The sequence below is a fragment of the Chelonoidis abingdonii genome, chromosome 8, assembly GCF_003597395.2.
Source record: "Chelonoidis abingdonii isolate Lonesome George chromosome 8, CheloAbing_2.0, whole genome shotgun sequence".
In the NCBI taxonomy this organism is placed as follows: Eukaryota; Metazoa; Chordata; order Testudines; family Testudinidae; genus Chelonoidis; species Chelonoidis abingdonii.
The window spans coordinates 95,159,265-95,185,979 of NC_133776.1; the positions used below are offsets into that span (position 1 = coordinate 95,159,265).

The 26,715-nt window shown below is 38.0% G+C and overlaps 1 protein-coding gene across 1 annotated transcript in view; it reads right to left on the reverse strand.

The window, feature by feature from the left end:
- MTM1 (myotubularin 1) overlaps positions 1 to 26,225 on the reverse strand; it is a 78,159-nt gene extending 51,934 nt beyond the window's left edge. Inside the window, exons 1-6 of the mRNA XM_075068862.1 lie at positions 26,153 to 26,225; positions 11,063 to 11,131; positions 9,854 to 9,926; positions 7,751 to 7,845; positions 6,398 to 6,508; positions 5,360 to 5,461 (exon numbers count right to left, since the gene is read on the reverse strand). Coding sequence (XP_074924963.1) covers positions 5,360 to 5,461; positions 6,398 to 6,508; positions 7,751 to 7,845; positions 9,854 to 9,926; positions 11,063 to 11,122 — 441 coding nt within the window. The 5' untranslated portion in view covers positions 11,123 to 11,131; positions 26,153 to 26,225. The remainder of the gene's footprint in view (positions 1 to 5,359; positions 5,462 to 6,397; positions 6,509 to 7,750; positions 7,846 to 9,853; positions 9,927 to 11,062; positions 11,132 to 26,152) is intronic.
- Positions 26,226 to 26,715: the final 490 nt, after the last annotated feature.

Sequence of the window (26,715 nt, forward strand, 5' to 3'; positions counted from 1 at the left end):
GCTATAATTGCTCTGGAACCTCTTAAAAACCTTGCCTTTGGGCTTTTGGTACGTGACAAGGCTTAAATGCACCATGCAAGGGAGTATGCACTTCCTTGAAGTCAGTCACTCCACATGAAAGCTGGCTTGCAAAGCACAGCCCTTCCTTTCTCTACTTCAAAAACAGCGACCGCAATGCATAACACAGGATTGTAGGCACAGGAGAATGCAATATGACCTTTGTCTCCTTAACCCTCTGTATAAAATTATCTTTACCACTCTTCAGATAAGTTATTTTCTGTGCAAGGCAGATACTTGAGCTCTTTTAGGTCTCTTCTGAATCGGACACCTAATGCTAAAGCAGACTTAGTCTGAAGGAAAACATTGAGAGCACATGTAGCAGCATTTTATAGTCAGCATAAAGTGGTGCCTGTAGGTCAGGATCAATTTTACTCTGCTTCTGTAACAGTCAAAAATCAAAACACCCTGAGGCCTAGAGAAATTTCAACAGCCTCACCTAACAAAGTGTTTCATGATAACAAATAGTAACTTATATAATCACACATTTAAGACCAATTTTACTATTTATAGTAAATACATTAAAAAGCCACAGACACAAATAGACTTGTAACTGTTAAATTATTAGAATAAAAATGTGTTCACAACATATGCAGGGAGCTAGTAGATGGGCGGTGCCTTTAACAAGCAGAGCTCAGCATCAGGGATGGATCTGTTAACCTAGCCTTTTTCTTATCAGACTCTGCCTCACAGCTGTTTCCTTTTTAGCCGTGATGAGTGCTGACATCATAACTACCCACTGGTTGGTACAGGAGTCGGTAGGCCTCCCCTATACGAAGTAAATTTGCTTTCTTCAAACCCCTTGCTCCAGCAGAAAAAACAGTGGTTAAATGAATATCGTCAGCCTACAGTGCATACAGTGAGCTCTAATACCACAGTGATGGACAATCATATAAGAATCTAAATATATGTTCCAAGAACAGGAAATGAAGCAGCTGCTGGGCAGAAATTAAACATCTGAAACACACAGATATTTCAGATTTAAAAAATAGAACCATAGATAATATAACATATTAGATGATGGGCAATATTAAGTTTGTTGTTTAGAAGCTGCATTCATTTAAGGATTTCTCCCAGGCAAATTAGTTCATATATAGCCTGCAAGGAAGCATGTTGTTAGAAGCACTGCAAACAATTTAAGAGAAACACCAGAGCAAGAAATCATGCTTTCACATGGGGAGATACCAAGTGAGCGTTGGAAGGCAGGTGACAACCTTAGATGCACCACAGTGCATCCACTTACTGATCACCCATCACACTGTAACCTTCATAGCACTCAGGTCCCATAGGAGAGCTCAAAATTTAAGTTAGAGTCACGAGTCAGAGTCATGTTTTGAGCTTTTTAAAAAACAAAACAAAACAAAAAGACCTGAACCCCTCTCCTTACCTCCCTAGATAATGAATTTTTTTTTTTAATTGCAAAGCCATGTTCAGTCTGTCATAAATCTGTTCATGTGAGAGCCTAAAGAGGTCCAAAACATGAGACAGGGCAGAAGGCACAGTGACCCCACTCATTACTCACTGTGATCACTGGGCTGAAACTCCCTAAAATCAGTTCCCTAAGGAAGAAATCTAGCCTCCACATCAGAGCATCTCAACTATGATTCTGATCAGAAGGCCAGCTCTCAACCCATCCCTTAGTTACCTTACCCCCACCCTGTGCTTGGACTAGACGTGGTACCAACCAAAAACCTTAAGGGACTCTTCCATATGCATCACAATGTAATAGGTCTTAAATGAATAGCTTCGTTTCACATGGGCTCACTCACTCTTCCTCTGCCAGGAACTTCCCTGGCTCAGTAATGAAGTCTATATTAAGTGATCTCTGACAGACACTTTAGACAACATAATAAAATATTTAAGGAACAGCCAATTTGCCATGGGAAAAAACTCCTTGCAGACCCAAAAGCCGATAATGAACAAAACGCTGATCTTGTCAGCAAAGACCATCGAAACATGGCACTAATTACTTATTCAGCCAGAAGAAACAGGCCATTTGCCCATAATTTAAGTCTATCCTGACTATTAATGTACCACGAGACTGCCATGGAGTAGGGTAGGAGTTATCACAAGAGAAAGACTTCCCCACTACCACAATGTGGGCTGGAAGTGATACAGTTTTCCATTTAACAGTCTTTTATCCGAAAGGAAGCATACAAGCCCGGTGGGCAGACTGAGGAGGAGCTAGGATCATAAAAACCACACACCTCCTCCTGGTGTACTCTACCTAGGCAATGGCTGGCCCAAACAGGCAATTTGAAACCCACACCAATCATGTCAGGACCTGACAAAGCAGGAAAGTAGAACCTTCTCCAAGGAAGGCATCCTCTGATTTTTTTTTTTTTTTTAAAGACTCCCAAGATATGCAGAAGAGCATTTAGAAGTTATGAAACTTAAGCAATACATTTTAAAATTTTTCTTAAAAACAAAGTTTCTTCTGATAAGTTGGCTATAAAAGCTATTCAGCAATAGTTCTTAAAGTACATCTATGAAGAGATTATGCTTAGTGGAGTTTAACTAAACATACTCTTTATTATTCAGAGGTTCAACAGCTTGCTTTAACTGCCAGCTATAAATTGTATCGCATGACAAATAAAAGTGAAAACAGCTAGTTTGCTAACATTATTACAGTACTTCAAAAATATCCATGGCAACAGACTGATGACAAATGTAAGGCACTTGCTTAAAGAACAGCAGCTCAAAAACATCTGCAATGGATGGCTATGCCTATGGCTAACCTTGGAGCATTAAACTAAAACTGAGCTGCAAAACACAACTATGTGCACAACAAACCCCCTAAAAGTCCCAAATGACCAAAATAGTAATAAGCTAAACATTTAGTTCTAAAAGTTGCTAATAAATTTAATGATAATTTTCATTTTTATTTTCAAAGTAAAAATTGAGCCACTTGCTGTTTTGCAAGTTATTGAAGTCGACAACCACAACTGTGGAAGCACAGAATCCCTAGTATAAAACTTTTCACTTTTAAAAAAATGTATCACATTTTAAAACTCTTTAAATACAGTATTCCAAGAAAACAGGTAGTAAACAATTACTGATCACATTCCGATTCATATTTGATACACTGACTTTTCCATATAATTCTCTTAAATTTGTTTTTTTTTCCCTAAGAGCATTAAAGCAGATGATATTTATTTGGATTTGATAGCTAAAAGGGTGATTTTCTAGTTAACCATCTCAGAAGACAGACATATTGGGAAACAAGTGGTTCAGAAGGCTGAAATAGTTTCAATAACCCCATCCACTCTGGCTTTTACAAAGCACCATACCAGGAAGCAATGCACAAGGTCCTAAATTAGCTAATGATGATTCTTTTCTGAACACTGTGTGCAAAAAAAAGCACACACATAGAGGGCAAGAGGTTCTTTAAAGACTGGTCACTACCGTAACATTGGACTGTAGATGCCCTGGATTCAGTAGGAAAGACTTTTAATGTCTTATCAGTCACATGAAGAGGGGTTCTTTAAATTATGGGCTTGTGTATGTGTGGTGAATTTTTACTACACTCATCAAGAAGGCTAGTCAGGAGTTTATAGAGTGGATGAGACTTTGGAGGACTGAACCTGAACTTAGAAGATAACAAATGGGCACAGGATGCAGCAATGCATTCTACACCATTCACTTGTAGTCACTCTCACAATCCAGCGTACCTTGAGAGCCAATGTTAGGCTCTGACCACAAATATGTATTAAATGTAATCCTTTATCATTCTTTGAGACAAGGTTTATTAAGGGCATTACCAATATTGTTTGTACTATTATATTTCCTTTTTAGTTTGCGTTTATGCTGCATGTTTTATTCCTTGCAAATAAGCAGTGCTAATGTTTGCTACAGTTACTGTGATCACATTGTATTTGAAGGTTGCCTGGAAACATTAATAAAAATGAATCCATGCCTCTCTGACCCAATTATGGGACCTGCATGAAAGGGGTCCTTAGAATCTCTTAAAATATCAAGCTGTGTCACCAGGGACAGCATCAAGCATACATAGTACCAAGGCACCTGGAAGGAACATAAGTAAAATATTTGAAAGTTGGAAATATTTTTACAAGGAGATTAGATGTAAGTATATGACAGACTGGTGTGCCACTTCTAAACAGCAACTAGCAGCTGCAAATATTCTGAACATTTGTTTTTGAAACTAGAAAATTCTCTAACTATAGCATAATTTACAACATTAAATCCCTGCTTCTTACCTACTGAGTAATTAAGCACTGTGGGGAAAGTCTCTGGGGCAGAATTAATCACATAACACTGAGTGTCAACTCTGATTTATGGCCCCATGTACACTATAAAAATAACTATGTTTAAAGATGCTTGTGGACAAACTATGCTGTGTGTTTAACCATGGTTATTTCTGAAGTTTAGACATGGCCTAAGCAGGATGGTAACTAAGCAACTGATTCAGAATACAGGCCAGGGCAATAAGGCTTTACATGTAAAGCACTTAGAATTATCATTTGTCTCAAACTTTATTTTCTTGCAAAAATGTGCACTCATTTACCTGTAACTTATAAGTTTCAAAGGCTGGTTGTGCTTTACATTTTATTAGAGCACTAAAGATTGTTAACCAGGGAAGAAACAGAGCAGGGGAGCTGAATTTTAAGCAAAAAGTTGGTATAATTATACCAATTGATGTATCATACATATTTTATATATATATTCGCTTATGAAATATGAAAGCAACTTTTCTAAGCTTAAACCTGCAGTGGCATTTATTTTATTTATTCCAAATGCCTAAGAGGAGTCTACATTATGGAGTACTTGCCCACAAATTTCAGTTTTTTTCTATGAAATCATATTTTCATCAATACCAAGGAACTCTGATTGCTTTGGAGACTGCCAAACAATTCAGTGTTTGGGGAGAGGAATCAAACAGCTTAAATAGTATTTTATTAACATGACCAAGAAAGATGTAACTTCTCATGTTTTCTGACCGGCAATAAAAACAACTGTATGGGTCACAGGGGACTGGGAAGATACAAGTATATGCTTTTAATAAATAGTAGATATACTTGGATGTTTTTAAATGGCAAAGATCTTAATATAAATGAATTTCAAGAAATACAGCTCTTCTGTATAGATTAGGCATGGGGTAGTGATTCTTTTTTTAAGCAGTCATGCAGGGGACTGGACTAGACCACCTCTCGAGGTCCCTTCCAGACCTATAATTCTATGCATCTACAGTGCCTGTCACTAGATACAGAGATTAATTGAGAATGGTGAGGAAATAATTCTGTATTTAAAAAAGGGATTAAACAGTACAATAGTGCTAACTTACCAAATTATGTGACTGGGGAAAAGCATGTTTTGTAAGGATTTCAAATATATCTCTTCTGCTGTGACCTTCTTGTTTCAGTGCAAACCGTAGATTTCTCATATCCTAAAATGAGGACAATTACCTTTTTAAAAAAGAAGCAAAGTAATACAGTATCTTTACTTTGTTTATAAATATTGTATTATATGATTAACATGATTTAGAATGTACTCAATGTATCAAAAATAAATATGAATGTTCATTTTAAAGACATCTCCGACTTTTTGGTGTTAAAAAAAGGTACTTTATTTTAGGGCATAAAGAATTTTATAACTTCACATGCAACATATGATTGGAATAGAGAGTTTTACCTTACCGTGCAATACTGGTGCTCCTCCTCTTTGGCTTAAAACTGTCAGAAGCAATATTATTTGATTCTCTAGCAAGCATCATGGGCTACTGAATGTTTGTGGATTATGAGTTACTCTATGTTTACAACGTGAGTACTTTGCCAACAAGCAGTCTAGGCTACACTGTCCTCAGATGTTTCCTCTTGATTAACTTTAAAATTAAGAAATTTGCATGTTACTGTGGAGAACAGACTCTGTGGCTTACATATTCCATTCAAGAGTTATATAAAGGACTCCTGGATTATCAAAAAGGAACTCCACTCATGACCATATTTTCTGTGGCAATATACATAGCCACAAATCTTGTGACACTTAAGAAAATGGATGTATTGTTTTACAAGTATGCCTGCACCTCTGGGTTAAGATCCTTTTTCTGGCAATGACACCCAGTACAACTATTTGACCCTTCCTATAAGACAATGGATGGGTCTTTTAAGAAATATCTAAAATAATATATTAATGACCTTTAGGGTCCATAAAATAAGGAACTATAGGTGAATGAATTATGGCCTTGTGTCATAAAAGTGATTAAAATCCCATTGATTGTTGGATGAACAAAATACTTTGTTTTCTAATTTCTGCAAATGATGTATGCAATAAAAAATTGACATCCACGAATTCTCTCTTTTTAATGAATTGTTGCAAATCTTACTTTACAAGTAATATCTAGTCCATAGGAATTTTCTCCTCTACTTGAAGCTCCACCCATTTTCTCAATCCTTGCAATTACACCCAGAGGAACATCTAATATCACAACTGGATCCTGGAAGGAAAATATAAAAGTAAATACAGTATTACTGCCATTAAGTTTAATACAAAACTTCTTTAAAATCACAAGATAGGTAGTCTATTATAGTCATAAAATATAGATAGCAGGTGTCATGTATTCTGTAAATGAGTTTGTTTCTTGCTTTAACTTTACAATGCAGACCCAAAACCGACTTGGTGAGAAGTTCTCCCCCCTAATGTAGGCTGAAAAATTGTGAAGTCACTCTATATCCCTGCCTATCTGATTTTTTCAGAAACTGCCAATTTGTCTCTCGTTTCACTCAAGATATTGATGAAGCAGGAAAAGAGGAAAAAGCACTGAAGACACCTTGTAGTGACATTACATTAGCTCTATCTAATTGTAGATAGAACTGAGAAGAATATAGCTATCCAGAGGTGCTAAAGTTCTAGTAAGACTATAGGCTTGGATCTGTCTGACAAATAGATTCATTCTCAAAAAAGTGTTAACAATATTCATATAATTAAGAAAAATATAGCTTTAAAATAAGTTGAGCTAGTTTGTAATTTTCTGTTAATGTTTGAAATGATAAATGATTGCACAGATATCTGAGAAAACTGATTTCATCTTTCAAAGGCAAGACCACAATCTTGCCAGCATTCATTTGTAAAAGTACAAACTAAGCTAAGACAACGAAACCTGAAAAATTATATACTAACTTTTTTAAATTAAAGATTTCTGCAGTAAAATTAATACCATATTGATTATTAAAAGCTAATATTTCTGCTACTATCTTAACTGAGTATCAGCTTCCTTTTGCTAACAACGCAAATCTTTTTCGTGACAGCTCTATTTTTCTTCACATGAACTCTGCTGCAGGAATAAATAACTCCTGTATTGGCAATGTAAAACTATTGTCATAGCAATGAACTTTAGCACTGAAGAGGAAAATTGCCCACTTTTTTTGTATCTAAATATTGCCAACTTTTTGCATCCAAGTAATAAAAACTGTCTGAGATTGCAATGATCTCAGTTCAAGGGTTCTAAAACCTTGAGTCTGATTACAACAGAGCAGCCCATGATTTAGTTTTATTCTGTTTTGAACCCATAATTTCATGAACAGCCATTGCTATTCCCCCACCAGTGCTGTTCCATGGGCAGAGATTCATAGATTTCAAGGCCAGAAGGGACCAAAAACAACAACAAACTACTGCATCTCATTACTGGTCTTCAGTTATGCAGATCTGCATTGTGAAAATGTTTACACACACTACTCACTAGTTCCACACTTCTTAAGTATAGTCTGTAGTTTGTAACATACAGTCTTCCTTTAACAGCACCATTAAATGGACACACGTAGATAACTTCCTTGTCTGTAAATGAGAAACAGTATTTACCTTTAAAAAATTATGAAAAAAGCATAATTTAGGAGTTAAGGACAACACTAATAAGAAGCAATAAAAAGGATCAAAGAGTCCCGTGGCACCTTATAGACTAACAGACGTATTGGAGCACGAGCTTTCGTGGGTGAATACCCACTTCGTCGGATGACTGTACTTATAATACACACCTAAAAAGGATGACTGTATTCATAATACAAATTTTATTAAGAGAAGGATCTGCATGAGGGGAAAAAACTTTTACATGTTAATTAATAGACATTTAGAAAAAAAGCTGAATGCTTCAGATTCTACACATGCCCCAAGTCTGTTGATTTCTGACTACATCTGTATTTTCCCCTTCCTCACTCCCATGTGAAAGAACTACACAAACATGAGGAAGTGACTGAGATTTAAAATCTCTCTTTTATAGCTGTTGGACTGTTCCTTTAAGATTCCAAAGTGAACACATTCTTAACGTTGATATTGTTTCATCTTTTGATGCTCTGCAACAAGTTCTCTTGTGTCAAGGTACACAGTTCTATTTGTAAAGGTGTGTAGGGGCTCATCATTAACAGTTCATCCTGGAGAGAACTACTCAATTTCACTTTGACCAGAGCCAAAGAACAGTTCACAGGGCAGCCTATACTGCAAATACTGGAGCCCTAGAGGCACTCTAAATACATCAGTACCGCTACCACCAATTAGTGAGGGCATCTACAATGCAGGAAATACTACTACATATACAAATAACTGCTCTTAAGATCTATCATAAACTTTGTGAAGAAATCTTATAGTAGTTATTACTGCTCTCATTAAACAGAGATTTCATTGTGCAGTACATCCATTTTTCTCCCCACTTATTCTCCTGGCCCACTCTCCCCACCCACCCCCCACATCAAGAATTCCCACTCATTCTGTAGTACACTAACAATATAGGGAAAATTCGGGAAGTCACTCCTCCTCCCCCAATCTACTCTGCCCCCATTCCCTCCTTCACTTGCTCTATTAAAAATCTAGAAAATTCACATTAAAAAATATTTAAAACCAGTTAAGGTTTTCATCAGTGTGATATATTTCCAAAACAAACCATTAGAAACAGAGTATGTCTACACAGCAACTAGACACCCACGGCTGGCCCATGCTAGCCAACTCGGGCTTGCAGGGCTCTGGCTATGGGGCTGTTTAATTGCTATGTAGACTTCCAGGCTATGGCTCCAGCACAGGCTCAGCGACCTGGAGAAGTGGAAGGGTCCCAGAGCCTGGGCTCCAGCCTGAGCCCAGAAGTCTACATGGCAATTATAAAGCCCCGCAGCCCGAGTCCCACAAGCCCAAGTCGGCTAGCATGGGCCAGCTGTGGGTGTCTAGTTGCTGTGTAGACATACCCAAAGAAATGTCAAGCTAAAGGACTCCTTTTAATGGGCCCCGAACACTGACACAGCACATTTCCACTGAGGGAGATAGACTCCACACCTTCACAAGGACCAGCCTTCGGTCTCCAACACATAAGGAAACACTACATACAGTCTTCCTTACGCTGTAATGCAAAAACCTTCACTACAATATCATACTTCCCTAACACAACAGGGCAACACCTGGCAGGTAGGCACAAGCAACCCTGACACATGCTAATGTTGCTGAAGTTGTAGTTAAAGTTGCACATTATTGTGTGAGGGAGATTTATGTGTTATGTGCTGCATTTAAAAAGGGAGTGTGGGAGTCCTGTCATTGCAAATATGCTGTATGGGCAGTAAGTTACAACTAAGAGGTTACCCTTATCTTGGCATTTCCTTGCATTTAAGGGTTTGCACTTGGTGGATGTCAGACTTCAACAACCTTGAATGTTCTTTAAAATAAAATGTTTGTTTATGGGAGTTCAGTAAAAGTTACTCCACTACAAATTCACAACAGTGCAGAGATGAAACTATATATATATATATATATATGGCCTACTAATCCTTCAGTATGCACTAGGTTAGATTGTTCAATGATAATTTTTTACCTGTGATGCTAGTTTCTCCTGGTAGACGAGGTATTTCCTCATTTTGTTCCCATTTAGTTCCATCTTTTGGGATCTAAAGAGAAAGGTTGGTATAAAAACAAATTCATACTTGGTGCAACTCTTTCAAATCTTATAGCTACAAACTGTTTTAAAACATGAAATATCTAGTATGTAAAGGAATAGGAACTTCAGTACAGGAACTGACATAGCAAAGCAAAACAATAAGGAACCCCTAAAATAATAATTCAACTCTGTGCTTAATGTTATTTGCTAAAGAAATAACCAAAAATAATTTTTGCATTTAACTGGAATAAAATGTCTACATCTCAACGTCTCAAAAGGTTTTGTAACTTCCAATTGTCTGGAATAAGAGTTATTCATCAGAGTTGCTTAGTTCAAGAGTTTAAAAATCTGTCCCACTTTTCAAATAGTTATATAAGCAAAATGTTCATCGCACTATTAGACACACTTTGCACATTTGGCACTTATATTTTTTAATAAAGATTTTAAGAGAAAGAACAGTGAGTGACAAGGCTGTAGTTCAACAAAAGTATTTCTGTAGAAGGTAGTGAGAAATACTTTTAAACAGCAAGTAAACCAACTTCTATTATGCTACTTAAGTGCAAGGACACACAGTCCACCAAGTAATGAAGAAGCAGCATCTATTTGCCTCAGAATAAATCAAGCTAAAATAAATAAAATAAAAAATACTTCCTCTCCCAATACTTGTGATGAAAGAGTGCAGTTTTGTACAGAGTACTTATCTTTAGGTAACTATGTTTAATCTCAAAGTGGGCCAGCTACTACGTGTAGTAAGATACAATTTGTTTATTAATTGTGTTACGGAATTTTTCTAAAGACAAAATGAGCTGAATAGTAACAAAATTACAACATTCAATAATACTAGAAAAAGTGCATAGCAATTTGCAAATTGAAACAGGATTGACTTTCGGGTGCTATGGAACCTAGGAGAAGAAATTTCTTTGTTTTCACAGGTTGATGCTTCAATCTTACAGTTTATTGTTGTTTCAAGTTGCATTTCAACTTTGGAAATAGAAATAATCTATACAGTTAAGAATAATAAAAGTTACTCAATAAATATTCATTTTGTGCTCAAGAACCTGAAAGCTCATGACCCCTGGGATACCCGAGTCAAAAAGTGGAAAAAAAAATACATAGCCACAATAATAGAGAAGAAGCTACACTTACCCTTTTAATTGACGAGCTCTCCAGGGAGTTTGAATTATATTTAGGTGATGAGGAGGCCATATTGTGGATCTGACGAGAAAGCAGATATTGGAAGACTTCAGCTAGACTGCATATATTATACAGAAGTTAGACGTAAGAACAGGAGAGACTAGGCTTTGAACTTTTGGAAAAACAAGTTATTAAAATTTCAGATATATAGATTTATTGTAAAATGCCTTGCAATCTAATGTTTTACTACCTCAATTAATCACAATATTTTAAAGCCTCCAAAAATAATAAAATAATAATATACTAGTTTTTTTCTTTAATTCCTCCCACAGCCCCAAACAAAAGTCCCTAGAGTCCATAATATATATTTTGGGCATTTTTAAAATGTGATTAATGGATTAAATTACTCAGCATACTTAGCTATTGTGTTCTGCTACACAGTAGAAACATATACACTCGTAATCAGTCACCTGAAGGTTTATATTATAAACTTTAATTTCGGAATACAGGGAACAAAATTAAATTAACTGACATTTATCACACAGACCTTAAAATTTATAAGTTTACTCAGAAGTGTTTCAGAAAGATTGAGAGACCAGAATGGGAAAAACAGAAGGAATTCCCCAGTATTTTTATAGTCAGAAAACACAATCCCAACTTCCTCAAATTGAAGCGTCCATGAAGCCACCAGCAGGGGGAGTTTGCTGTCTTTTTCTTGATCAGAGTAGCCTTGATGCATTTAAATGAAGAGGCTGCTCTTTTCTTTTCCTTTTAATTCAAGTTTAAAAAGCTAGTTTTGATTAAAGACAAACGTGCGCCATTTCAGAATTTACTGTATAAAGCAAGCTTCAGTTTATTTTTTCTGATTTTTGCAGAAGGGGAACCTGTCTGCTTTAACCTCAGATGGGCAGAGGTCCAAGACTATTTTCCAGTAAGGTATTTTTCTTCTACCAGTGACACTTTTCCTTAAGATTAACTATTAACTGAAAGCAGTCTTTTGAAAGGTTGTGGCTTTTAGATAATAAAACCAAGAGATTGCTCTTATTACAGCCTTAATCAACAATGTTGTGTCCATGGATAAACACACCATGGCTTTTTTCCTACAGACTTTTGAAAAGATCCTTTTTGTCACTTGGTTTAATTTACCACTGCTTCTGCACAATAGCATGATACCATTGATGCTGCAGCAGTGTGAAACAGGCAGAAGTGATACCAGCAGTTTAAAATTGTAACCCTACTTGTTTTGAAATTGCTTTGACTGTACAGGAAAAGCACTTCGTGCAGGAGGAGCACAAGGGTAAAATAGAACTTCACTGGCTTGTCTTTTGAATAAGAGCAGGCAAATATAGGAATCCTAATATTCAATTTATTTACAAGTCTGTTTAAATTATTTTATGCTGCCATGATTTATGGCTTAGCAAAAAAAATAGGGGAAAGCATAAAAACACACCTTCAGAAAACAAACAGAAATCTATTAATATTCCAAATGAAAAAATGAGGAAAAAAGAATCTTTTGATTCAGCTTGTTTAACACTATCATATCAAAGCATCACTTCCTTCCTAGATCTCTGTTTCAACTTTCTCCAAAACTTGCTTTGGTTGTGACTCAGAAGTGATTTTGGATTTTTATTCAATTTAAACATTTAGCCAGTTGAGCTCAAGAACAATTTTATCTTTGGATTCATGAAACTGAGAAACTGTTTTGTTTTAAAACTTACAATTTGGAACATACCAAGTGCTGAGGCAATTCTAATGCCTTTGCCATGTTTCATAGGAAGATAAATTGAGTGTACTGTTCTAAAACTAAGTGTGGTGTATCTATTTGTGCCACCTTCAGGACGAACTGTTCCTAGTATTCAGCAGATAATACCTCAGAAACCACAGTTGTATTGATTTAATAATAGAAAAGGCAACTAGGAGTGAGAGAAGGTGGTTTGGAACTAGCAAATTTTCAGACAAGTTTTCATAGTATAAAAAATATTGAACACGAGTTTGCAACCTTTTCTAAATCATAATGCTGTCATTTGTGTATATTTGAATACTCAACCATCAAATGGCTGAAACTATTTTCTTTAAACTAAAACTGGCTTTTAATTGATATTTTTTGTACTTATTCTTGCTTCAAGTTTATTTTTATTAAAATAAGAAGAAAGACTGTCCATTAAGCCATTTCACATACAGATGTTCACAAAGATACTTGAGCATTTACTGAAATCCCCCTTAAAGATATTCAGTTACAAGTTTAAAAATAAACGGTGAGGGAAGTTAAATACAACATTAAGACTGAGAGTTTAGTTACAAAAATCATGTAATTCAGAGCTCAGAGTCCTTAATTTCTTCTCGAACAATAATATGTATTTATTTATCATCTTATATTAGAAACTATACAAATGTAAGTTAAGTCTTATACCACCCATATGAGGCAGGTAGGCATCTAGCACAGAAAATGAGTGCACGAAGGCACAGAAAGGGCAAGTGACTCGTTCAAGATCACAGCAAATTAGTAGTGGAACTGCAACAGACTGAAGGAATTCTAAACCCCTCAATTCCCTTGCCTGGCCACTGGACAACGCTTCCTCCTATATTACAGGCACACAGAGTTGATTGGGGCTGTATGTAGCTGTACAAGTTGAAGTGCATAGCTAAAACCCAGTCATCAAATTCACAGGACAGGCCTTATAATTTTAGTCCCATTACTTTCTTTGTATTTATGCAGAGTTTCACTGAATGGAGAAAAAATTCTACTAGATACTTGCTAATTTATGGTTATAAAACCTTGATACACAGCAGTACAAAAAACCCCAAACTGCTTTCTTCCCATCAGCCCACTGAAAAACTCAAGTTTTCTAGTACACTTTGCGATGGAGCAAAAAAGTATGTTTGCTACACAAAGTAGAACATACGGCATAAATACTTTTAGGAAATCTATTTGTCAATACTTCATAAGCCTTGTTTTTCTAGATATTTCAGTGATGATCTCAGTAATGATAGGAACAAAATCATTTGCTGACATCTATCTATTTCAAAAGATACGAAGAAGTGAAACATGTTCATATATAGTCACAGAACAATAGTCAAATAATTCAGTTTCATTTCCAATTGCCAGAAATGGCAAAAACTGAATTTCTTCAAAGCTATTAATATCAGATAAGATTTTACCACCAAACTAAGAGTTCTTCATTACCCTTATATGTAAACTATAGCCAAGTAAATTAAACTTTGCGTAAGACTTTATGAAGAAATAAGATAATGAACAAAATTCTAAACGAAGATCTACTTGAATAGATCAAGTTCTCATTGACAGTACCTGCCAATTCAAGAAGTACCCGATAACTGTTTTTTTCCTTCAGACTAGAATAACTATCTGATTTTCAGAAAAGGTTTTTAAATCTCACATTAAACATTTCCCTTTAAAACACTGATTTCTTTTCTTCTGTGGAACAGATTAGAAGAGTTGTTTCTGGCAAACTGCCAAAGTGATATCACTGCAGAGTCCAAAGGCATACTCCATCATAGTTCTAAAATAGTTTCAACTTTCTAATTATTATGCAGCAACAGCACTAGCTCCATAGTAAGAAATTTTCAAGTGAACCAGTTTTGATCATCCCCCTTGTCCCCCCAAATCCCTCACAAATACACTGCACAACTCAAACCCATGTAAAAATACAAGCCTCAAAGCTGGTAGGTTAGCTCTTGGACAGACACACAACTTTTCTGCAAAAATTTTTAAATGAATCATACAAAGAACTGCTATCTTAAGACATCCTAAATACATATTGTGTTAAATAGTTGGTACATTCTCCCCTCAGCCACTGTGCAGCCAGAGAAAAAAGATGATACAAAGTGTTCTTTTACTTAATGTACTTGAGTTCTAGCAACCAGATTAAAGATATAGTTGTTCAAAGTCTTATTACAAGTTTATTAAAACATGTATAGTAACACAGAGAGAATGATGGTTCAGATGACCTAAAAAATGATTTGGAACTAAGTTTTCATTAAAAAACAAAAAAACTATACCTATACTAGCTCTGCCTCAGGTTCATAAGGTTGGGGCCTCACCAAGCTTCCTCAGAGCTTGAAAGAGCAGGCACCAAAGGCCCGATTTTTACAAGGTATTCAGGCACCTAAAGATGCAGGCTAGGTACCCAGTGGAATTTTCAAAATCACGGAGGCACCGAACCCCAGTGACTTCAATAGGAGTTTGGTGGTATGGGATTTCCAAAAGTACCTACAGGTACCTAACTGCATCTTTAGGACTTAAATACCTCTAAAAATCTGGTCCTAAGCCTTGAGACCCCCCCATGTGATAACCTCGTGACCCCCTCAGAGGTCCCAACTCCCAGTTTGAAAACCGCTGCACTAGGACTCTTAAAAGGTTTGGAAACCACCACAAACTCCATTATTAGGATCTAAAGTCCAGTGAGCCAAATTTGGATCACTGGAGTCCTAACAAGAGTGATTTGGCTCATTTCAGGTCTAGGATCCAATTAAGGATCCTTTGACACCGATGAGTCTTCTAAAGCCTTATCTATATACGAGAATTACTGTTTAACTAAAATCGGTATTTAAATCGATATTATTATAGTTATGCAAACCCTTATGTGGACACATTTAAAGTCACTTTGTACCCAACATATCAATTTAACTTTATTCAAATTACATTTGAGTATTACATTGAGGCATGCATACTTACAACAAATGTTGTGTAAGTAGTGTAAGTTATTGATAACACAGCATTTGCTCCTTTACAGATACTTATTCTTAAGCCACTATCATTGATTAGAATAGAAAAACAATGGCTTTTAAAAAGTCATACCACCTTAACGGCAGTTATATTACCATGAAACACTTCATATAAGATGTTTCTTTGCTATTAATTGCTACTGATTCCTCATTCATTTATAGTAATTCCTTACTAGACTTAGTTTCAGAATATGCAAATAGGATAGACGAATGAAAACTGATTCAGTAAAATATATACTTAATATATCTCTATAGTCTTTGGGATGAAGAAAAAGTAGGAATACACCAATATGACAGTTAGAAGATGAAACAATAATTTGGCGTGGAGAGAGACATTTTCTTTTTGAATACTAAAAGGAAAAGTATTGGATTTTTGTAGATTTTTTTCAGCAGTGATTACGTTCATTGCCAACAAATAGCATCATCCAAAGAGGCGGCCCTCGCCAAATTTCGGTGGCATTTCCGCTGATGCTCATCTGCCGCCATGGTCCTCCGTGGCTTGTCATCTGGCACTTGCCAGACGAAAAAGGTTGGGGACCACTGGCTTAGAGAAACAAGTTTATTTATGGGAGCTAATGCTGCCCGCTTCTTAATTACAATGTCACCTGAAAGTGAGAATAGGCATTCATATGGCACTTTTGTAGCCAGCATTACAAGGTATTTAAGTGTCAGATAGGCTAAACATTCATATGCCCCTTCATGCTTTGGCCACCATTCCAGAGGACATATTTTAATGCTAAAGATGCTCATTAAAAAAATAATGTGTTAATTAAATTGTGACTGAACTCCTTGGGGGAGAATTGTATGTGTCCTGCTCTGTTTTACCCGCTTTCTGCCATATATTTTATGTAATAGCAGTCTCGGATGATGACCCACTTTCACTGCAGATTTGACAAAGCACAAAGAAGGTACCAATCTTAGATTTCTGGTAGAGTGGTAACATGAGGAAAGAATGACATTATGGCTCATCACAAGTGACATAGGCAACTATAGTGAAGTCAATTATATGCACAGAAATAAATACTAGAGGTGACTAAACAGGATGGGGGACATTTACTTAAACCAGGATCACTTTTAGTAATTATAAGGTGAAAAAAGAGAAACAGTCTGATAGTTTATCTTATCACAATGTCTACAGTATGAATCCATCAGTGACAATACATGATGATACCAAATATTTGCACTCCATGCTGCCCAAAATCATGCTTTGTGTAAAAAAAAAAGTTAATATCTGAAGACCTGTCAAATTTCTGGTATGAAAAACATATGAATTATCTGCTTATATTTTCAGACAACTGAAAGCGTTGCATCAGAGATGAAGGCAAGTAACATCAGACTAACACAATACTCAAGAAAGAGATCTTTCCCATGTTATTAAGTTACTTATTTAAGATTTGCAATGGATCTGCAGCTTTGTCATATAAATAAAGATGATGGTACCGAAATCAATATTTCCATGTTTGAACATGATTTTAAATGAAAAAGTATAGCAAACAACAAGGAACAATGAAGCCAAATTATTTTAATCTATCTGTTACCTTGAATATAAGTGGCAAATACAGAGCAGTGCAGATATATATAAGTATGGAAACAAAGAATATAAAAAGAAAAATGTAAGTGGAAAAACAATTGCACATAAGAAGATTTTAGAGTTACTACAACACATAAAAGTCTGTACAACCTATACGACAACTTGCAGATGCAATGAGAAAAAGATGCTGTCCTGTCTCCAATAATAAAATATAAAGGACAAAAAACAAAGTCAGTGTCTCTTGGCAGAGGTGGATTTTTTGTATACAATACTAGCCTCCACAACTGTGCAAAAGACACACACACATATAAACATGTAGGGAAGAGCAGAAATCTAGGGAGATCGCTCTCACATGGAAGAATTCCATTAAAATTAAGCTAAGAGAATGAGTGTTTATTAACAAAAGATAAAAGCAAAAAATCTGAAGTTAGGACTTGAAAGCAGAATACAAAACTGAATAAATAAATCAGGACAAGCAGAAACAATGTTATCCATGATCTTAAAATGATCAATGAAATCCACAACTTTCCCTTAACACAGAGGGGATATGGTCAACTATACCAGATGAAGACAGCAATAAGGTAGATGAATTTCAAATGTCACAAAAAGTTTAAAGGAAGCTGCAGAAAAATAAGCAGAGTATGAAAACATGTAGAAGAGTTCCAACATCATTGTAATATAATATAGGATGAAGTATCAAAATATTTTAAGAGTGCCAATAGAAGGTTTAAGTCATTCTGTTTATGCATATTTAAAAAGAAAATAATGATTCTCATATAAAAGGTTGAACTGTCAAGGCAGATTGTACCTGCAAATTAAACACTGAAAGAAGTAAAGAATGATGTTAAAACGATACACTCGAAGTTGTGATATTCAGCTTCAGCAAATTTCAAGATTTTCAAATTTAAATGCCAATGACGCAACTAACAGTCACCAAGAATTATAGAAACAATGAAGGCAATTTAAGTATCACTGGTATACACACTCACTGCTGCAGGCCACCAGCCCTTACTAGTTAGTTAGCAAGAAAATGCCAGATGAAAAAGAAAAATTCCTAAAATCATAAGCAGAATGAGCAAACCTGAAAGCACAGTGCTTCAACAATAGGTTTTAAACAGGAGAGGAAATATTAAGACAATTTCCAAAAGTGCACAATAAATCTAAGATTCCCTTCTGTCACAGTTCAGTGGGAAGTTAGAACTGTGACCTCTACCCAGTCTCTCTGTGGGCACCCTTTCTAAGGCCTTGTCTAAACTACAGGGAAAAGTTGGTCTAAGCTACACAATTTGAGTTATGTGAACAGTGTAACTCAAGTCAATGAAGCTTAGATCTACTTAGCGCGGGGTCCACACTATACGATGTTGATGGGAGATGCTCTCCCGTCAACTTCCCCGACTCTTCTCGATCCAGTGAAGTACAGAAGTCAACAGGAGAGCAATCTGCAGTCAATTTAGTGGGTCTTTACTAGACCCGCTAAACCGACCACCGATGCATTGATCGCTGCGTGTGAATCCTCCAGTAAATGTACAAAAGCCCTAAGTGTCAGACCTCTACCCACACTTTAGACTGGATCACCAGGTTAGCCCACCCCCATTTCAACGGTACTACCACTGTTAGAGTGCCTTAGACTCACATTACAGCCCCCCTCTAGCGCACTCAAGTGACAAATTTTGTTACCTTCACCTCTCTCCACGTGGAGACCCTCAATTCTACCACTCAGATCAGCTTGTGCAGTGGCAGCTCCCCCCCATTTCCAACTGTGTTAACACAACAGACCCAATTGTATTGGCATCTGTAAGAAATGAGTCTCTGGAAGCCTGAGACCAGTGATTGAGTAAAGTGACTATAAAACAACTTATTCAAAACAAACATATCATCTATTTATGCAAAGGTACATACCAAGCCGGGAGAAAGATTAAAACAACAGTCTATACACATCTGGTCCCAACTAATCTCAATCCTTTCCTTGCAAGTTTTGCACTTTTCTTGCACTTAGCCAAGATACCACCATTTCTGTGCTTCTCCCTCTTACGTCTAGGATTGCCAACCCTAACGGATTGGCTGGGAGTATACCGAAATCAGCTTCAATCTCCCGGTGACCTTTCAAAGCAATCTGGGACATTTTAATATGACAAAAGTCCAGTCAGCGGCGCAAAGGCAGGCTCCCTACCTGTCCTGGCTCCATGTGGCTCCCAGAATGGGATGGCCTGTTTGGCTCCTAGATGCAGGGGCAGCCAGGAGGTCTCCACGTGCTGCCTCTGCACCCTGCCCTGAGCATTAACTCCACAACTCTTACTGGCCAGGAACTTCGGCCAACGGGTGCTGTGGGGGTGGTGCCAGCAGGCAGGGGCAGTGCACAGAGCCACCTGGCCACGCCTTCACCTAGGAGGTGGACATGCCAGTCGCTTCCAGGAACTGCCCAAGGTAAGCGTTGTCCAGAGCTTACACTCCTGCCTCACTCCCTCCTACATCCCAACCTGCTGCCCCAGCTCTAAGCCCCTTCCTGAAGCCAAACTCCCACCTAGACCCAGCACCATACATACCCCCTGCACCAACTCCCTGCCCCAGGCTCAGTCTGGAGCCCCCTCCCACACTCTGAACTCCTCAGCCCCGCCCCCTAGCCTGCACCCCCTCCCACACCCCAACCCTTTGCTCCAGCCCAGTGAAAGTGAGTATGGGTGAGGGAGAGCAAGTGACAGCGGGAGGGAGAATGGGGGGGGGGCACCTCGGGGCAGCGGTGGGGCAATGGTGTTTCAGTTTGTACAATTAGACAGTTGGCAACCCTACATTATGTCCCTAGCTATGGCTGCCTGGTCACACCAGTTCCTCTCCAGGCCAGGATATAATAGTTTAGTGCCCTTTTGACCCCAGGCACAGGCCTGAAAAAATTAATTTGCTAGCCTGATTGAAGCCAGGCATTTCCCTATTAGTAGCTCCCCCATTGTTTCCTTGAGGATACTAGGTATTCTCTCTGGCAGTACCATATCTTTGTCATTATTTCCTGTTTGTTTCCCCCTAACAGCCTCCTTTGACTTAAATTCCATTAAATCAGACAAGATATCAAACAAGTAAACTGAAGTGAAGATGATATTCATAAAAGAAATACAGATAAATCCCCCTTTTTCCACATCTTCAGATCCAAAATCAATAGCATCCAAATGTTTTCAGCCTAAGAGTTATATGTCCTATTTCAAAATGTGAAGGAGACAATCAGGTGAGATAGCATAGTTTAAACCTACAATATTTTCCCCTCTCTAACCCCTTCCTGTCTTCTCTCAAGAAACTGCACTGAAAGCAAAAAGCAGCTCCCGATTTGGGTGCCTACAACTAAATTTTACTTTCTAAGTTACTCAGATGCTTCTTCAGCTTCCCAGCTGGGCTTAGAGAGGAAACTGATGGCTTCCCTTTCTTTTTCTTTTTTTAACAGTCCTTTTCGCAGTACATCTGCTGCTCCTCTTGCTAGTTATCTCTCCTATGGGCCTCATCCCTGCACCAACTGCTATGCAACTTGCTTGCTTCCCCGCCCTTTCCACTCCTGTAAAGACAACATGGCTCCAACCTTCTGCTCTCTCTTCCCTCATCCCTCCCCTCAAAGGAGCCCCTCCTCAGATGCTTACTCTTTACTCCCCGTCTGAAAAAAAAAAAAGGCTGTCAGAGAGCACATTATAAGTTTCTAATTAAATACAAACATTTTCTTCATAATAAAGTCACTCTCAAGATATACAGTTAAGAGCCTTAAGACAACAGGCTAGAAATCAGTTCCTTAAAAACCAGCAACTCCACTAAGCTTTCATTTTCTTTGCTTGCACATTCAGATATATCTATCTCACTCATCAAATTTATTTCAGTTGCTACGTCACGTTCAAAGTTTCTGGCTTTGGATGCCAAATAGGACCTGAAAATAATAGTCTATATAGTAGGGTAAGCTGCATAACAACAATTCCACTAGGTCAGAAGACCATAGGATTCTAAGCTCATCTTGGTTTACATATGTCATTGATGGTTTCTCTACCCTTACTGTCTGAATGGTCCTGCTGATTGTGGTCTGAATAAAATCATGAGAGCATGCCTAACCAATATGGGAATAGAGTCGCCATTGCCATTGCCAGATTGGACATTCCATTTGCACCAAGAGCAATTCACAAATTCAGTCAAGTGCGTCTACCTGTGGAGCTCCAAGTCTCTTGGAGTTTTGAAGGCAGATAAAAATTCATGCAGCAATCAGTATGTGCAAATTGCCTGATAAGTCAAACCACCTTCATGTGGAAAGCTCTTTATATATGTGGCTTGACTGAATAGTATATGCTCTATTTGCAGAATTTCCTAATATTATTTAGACCTTCTTGTAGGTTTACATAAGTGAAGTCAGTCAATTTCATCGCTAATGTAAGCATATTCTTGAGCGTGTCTCATAAGGAGGACTGTTGTCAGTAGTATCACTTCTAGCTCCAGAAGACTTTTCTATCTGCTCTGTGCTGATACTGAGCTCTTTTTCAGGCTGGCCTGTCCTTTCAGGACTATGTAGTAATGCCTCTGACATCACCAATTCCCTGTGAGACTATGAATGAGAAGTTGGATCATGAGAGGTACACTATTAAGGAGTTGGAACCACTCCCAATAGTTTCCTCATTCGCATCAAACATATATATAATAAGACAATGACCCCTGCCACAAAGCGTTTACAACAGAATTGTATGAAATGAGAACAGGGAGGATACAATACAGTGCACAAGATAACAGTGAGATAATTATGATTAATATAATAAGCAGCAATCATAGTACTCCAACTGCCTAAGGAATGTCAAGCGTATTATAGACATCATGGCACTGTTAGGTTTTAAAGAGATTTAAAGGAAGAGAATGTGGTGGCCTTGTAGATTTTTTACAAGGAGTCTCCCCATGCTGCCTCTTATGCAAACGAGAAGTGTGAAAATACTCAACGGAAAATTTGACAAGATACTCTTCCAATGCCTCCCAGAACCAGGAGACAAGATGTTATTGTACCAATGACTTTAAATAAACAAAAATTAACATTAAATTAAAAACACCCTGCTGTTCTAGAGCAGGTATTGAATGAAAAAAATTTTCTAGGAAATCCAACTCTTATTTGGAGAGGATTTTTACCCACTCCTAGGCTTTCCTCCTCACATTCTGTTTCAGCATTTTCCTTTGTAGTCTGAACTCTAACTTCTACCCAAATTTCAAAAAGACTGCATTTGAAGAGTTAATTAGACCTCCTGTAAGGTCACTTAAGGTGCAGACTACATATTCCTGTCACTGGCTTCCAGCAGTACTTTCTCTAACTGTTCTCCTCCTTCAAATTATGTTGAAAAAATTGCTTGGAGAGGTTGCCATGGAGGAGCCAACAATGTCTTTTAGCAATAGCATTAGAAGCCATATCTCACAAGACAGTTTCAATAGAAGTGTGTGCCATGACAGATGTAGCTGAAGTAAGCTTTTTGCAGAATGACTTGTATTTACTGTCTTGCTATATCCTCTGTCTTCATATCACCAAGAAAGAGCAGCATGCACTTCAGTGGTTCCCAAAATTTTTTTTTGGTAAGTGCCTGTCCCCAGTGCCACATAGTGAAAATGCCATCTCTTTTTTTCTGTCTCTTCCTCCCCACCCCTTGTCATCCTCATGTTCTTTCCTTTGCTGCTCTTGCATTTTTCTGACTTTTCCCTTACTTACCTCCTACTTTAAATTTACTCTCTGGTAGCTCTGATTCCCCTATTCATTACCCCACTCAATTCAAAGCCATACACTGCCGGAGCGGGGGAACATCCACTGTTGCCCTCCAAAGCTGATGTGGGTGCCACGCGAGCACAGCAAACAAGGTTCAAGTGTGGCAGGTTGCTCAGTCTGAAGTCCTGTACAGTGAGCTTCTGCTGCAGCAAGTTACAGAAAAATGCACAACAGGAGCAAAGGAAAAAAGACTGAGCAGCACATTTGCAGTATGTGCACATGTAGGTAGGAATGATCTGCAGCTTTCCAAGCCAGACTGACCCTTTTTTCTACTTTGCATCTCATTGAAGTAGTCTGTACCTCCCACACTATCACTCATGTTGCGAAAAACTGATGTAGGTGATGAAAATGTTTGAGGAGCAACAGATGCTGCTTCAAAGTTTCTTTTAAGAAAGTCTTCAGTCTCACTTTCTGCTTGTTCTTTTTGAAAGATATCCCCTCAGGCCACAATAGCTCTATTGCTAAAGATTTAACTGACAATTCCACCTATGAAATGGAAGTTATTTCTCCTTTACATTGCTATACCTTATAAAAACTTAATTATGATGGTTGAAATGACATCCTGTGTCCAGGTTTTCCCCAATTCCCTATTGATAATGTTCTCAAACAATGGATATATTAATGTGCCATTCTCTTTCACCGATACTTTTCATTCCCTTTAGTCCATTTTTCAGTGCTGTGTTAGATTTATCCCCAGTGACTATAAAAACTAGTTAAAGGATGGGGAGAGGCAGGGGTGAGAAGGACATGAAACTTGCTTTCTATCAAATGTGCGGTCATCTGGAAGACCCATTTCTTCAGGGGAATTATGTTTTTAAACATGCTGTTAGCAATGTTATACGTCTCCAGAATGCCCACCCTCTTAGTGGGCAACTGATCATTTAGATAACCTGGTTAAATCATCAATCCTACTCGGTGGTGCCATCACTTTCAGGGAGATCCTAACTTCACCTGCTGATCCCCCTTAGACTCTGTCAAGTCATTTCAGTTGCAAAAGCATGAACCGATCCACTTCAGTGCAAGGCTGAATGACTACTGTAAACTAAGCACTTCCACTACAAATGGCTTTACTTGGCTTTTGTGTTATAACTGGGCCTCTGGCAGGAATCCAACAGGTGGGGAGAGGCATCCCACAGTTGCCAGCAATGTTCTAGCAGGTATTAATTTTAAAATGCCAAAATAAGAAGCAAAAAATAAGGAATTCTCACTGCTGATGTAAAAAGAAAAACTGAACTAACTCTACCTAAGTGAACTAACTGGAGGCAAAATTTCAGCTGGGGAGGTAAAGGGCTTTCCCCTCAGGAACCCTAAGAATGACAGTTCCAAACTGGCCTCTAGCATTTATTTTCTTCTCTATTCTCTTTTATATAGGTTCTTATAAAGCACTCATCACTGTAGTGTCTGTGCAGTTTCCAATAGCATATTAAGCAATGTGACTAACATCTGTCACGTGTTTGGTCTCTGATCCTCTCCCCAGGGGAGATGTGTGCAGTAGTGTTTTGTTTTGATATATTATTTTAACACACACAGCTATACATTTATGTTGACAAGACAGTACCTATGCAGAGGAAGTGAGCAACAACTAGGTCTGAAAAAGAAGTTGTAATTTATACAATTCCAATTCAATAATAATAAGCAATTTATGCCCTCTCTCACACAACATTTTAAAAATACTGTTACACAGTGTGCAAGATTCATTTTGTCAAAGATTTTAAGGGAATGTCATAATATATTGTGTAGCTATGACACACACTAGAAATGTATTCGACTAGACAAAAAAAAAGTTATAGAATTAGTTTGATCAAACTAGATGATGCAGAACCTAACTCTCTCTTCAGGAAATGTTTCTATTACCAGTTTCCTTCAGAGCAAACAAAGTATGATACATAGTATGGAAAATAATTCAACATTTCATACGGGTCTGTTCTTTTTATCTGAACTCTCTACTTTTGTCACTCGCAGGATATATATTTACAACACTAATTACATTTCAGCTTTCTGCACCTATCAGCTTTGGTATCTTTAACTGGAAACCTAGTTTGTTTTTACCACCAAATGATGGATGAAAACCAAATATTGTAGCAGTGTGTAATAAGTATGCTTTGTTTTTGCCCACTGATACAGTCTTCTGCCAGGAAAATTTTGTCCTTTAGACCTGGCTAATGACAAACAAGTCTGACCATAACAAGCACTATTTCCCTATGGGTAAGTAAAGGGTTCTGGACAGTAGACAATTATATCACAGCTACAGTAGAGCCAAACCATAAGAACCTATACAGACATTTTCTGCCAGTCTGTTTTTTAACATAATATAACCTTGTTTATTAACTACACCACCAAAAGGGCAGCAATCTTCATACCAGATATAAATAAAGACAAAATCCATTCAGTCATTTAATATTAAGCAACACACAACTAATTTAGACCTAAAATTTATTCTAGTCTTTCAGCATCTCTAGAGGTATTTTTTGAGAGCTACCAAGAACAAGTGTGAGCTTCCCTCTTTCTCCTTAAAGGAAGCCCTACTCCCAGCACCATTAAAATTAACAAAAAAGATCTTAAAAGATCTTGCAGTACGGTCATTCAAAAAACAATGATGCAGATGTTAAAACTGATTTACTTTTCTGATTTTATTCTAGCACTAACTCAGCCAAACGAACAAACTCCAAACATCACTCCCGTGTTTCCTACATCACATAGAAAAGACTGAAAACAAGAAGGATTAACAGCAAATTGCTAGCAAGAACTAGTCTCATTAGGAATCAAATAAAAATATTTGCTCTGAAATTAAAAAACCTGCCCCACATTTTAATGTCATTAGGAAGGGAAACCTTTCTGGAGGGGGAAGAAATAATTTATGTAAGCACCTCCACTCCCCTGAAGAAAGTGTCATGAATTTCAATTAAACATTTAACATCTCATTTTAAGTTACCAACAGTGGAGGCCATCAGAGCAACTCGAAGAAGAATCCAGAGGGAATGAACAGTAACAGAAACAGACTCCTAAAGAGCCCCATGAAGCAGCATCTCCGTTTGAAGCCAAAGGTAATTTACACAGCACCCAAACCGAGAGCAACACAAACACTGGGGGAAGGGAAATCTCTCCAGGGCCTGATATCCTTCTCCAACACAACTTCCAGCTTTTAAAAGGGTTTAAGATGACAGGAAGGTAGGAGCCTAGAAAGTGTCTTGGGAGACAAGGTGAGCTGTGACTTGAGAGAAGGGAGAGGAAATGGCCTGAGAGTTAATCATCACACCAAGCTCTAGGGAAATGAAGTGATGTTCCGTGGGATGGGGCTGATCTGAAGGGAGGGGCGCTGGAAAGAGAGGGGTGGCAGGCATGGTGATGGCTGGAAGAGGGGTGTTATGTAGGATGGGGGCAGCCTCGGAAGGGAAAGGGAAAGAGGGTGCCACGAGTGGAGGGGCGTGACTGGATGGCAGCGACCTAGGGGTAAAGACCCTGCGGTGTGGGGGCTACCTTAGGGGAGGGACATATAGGGCAAGCGGTCTGGGGGAGGGGGGAGGCATGGCAGGTGAGTGTGACCTAGGAGGCGGGGCGGGAGACGTGTCCCGTCCGTGAGGGTGCGGTGGGGGAGGGGTATGGCGGGGGTTCGCGTGAGGGAGGAGAATGGGGTGGGGGTGCGCC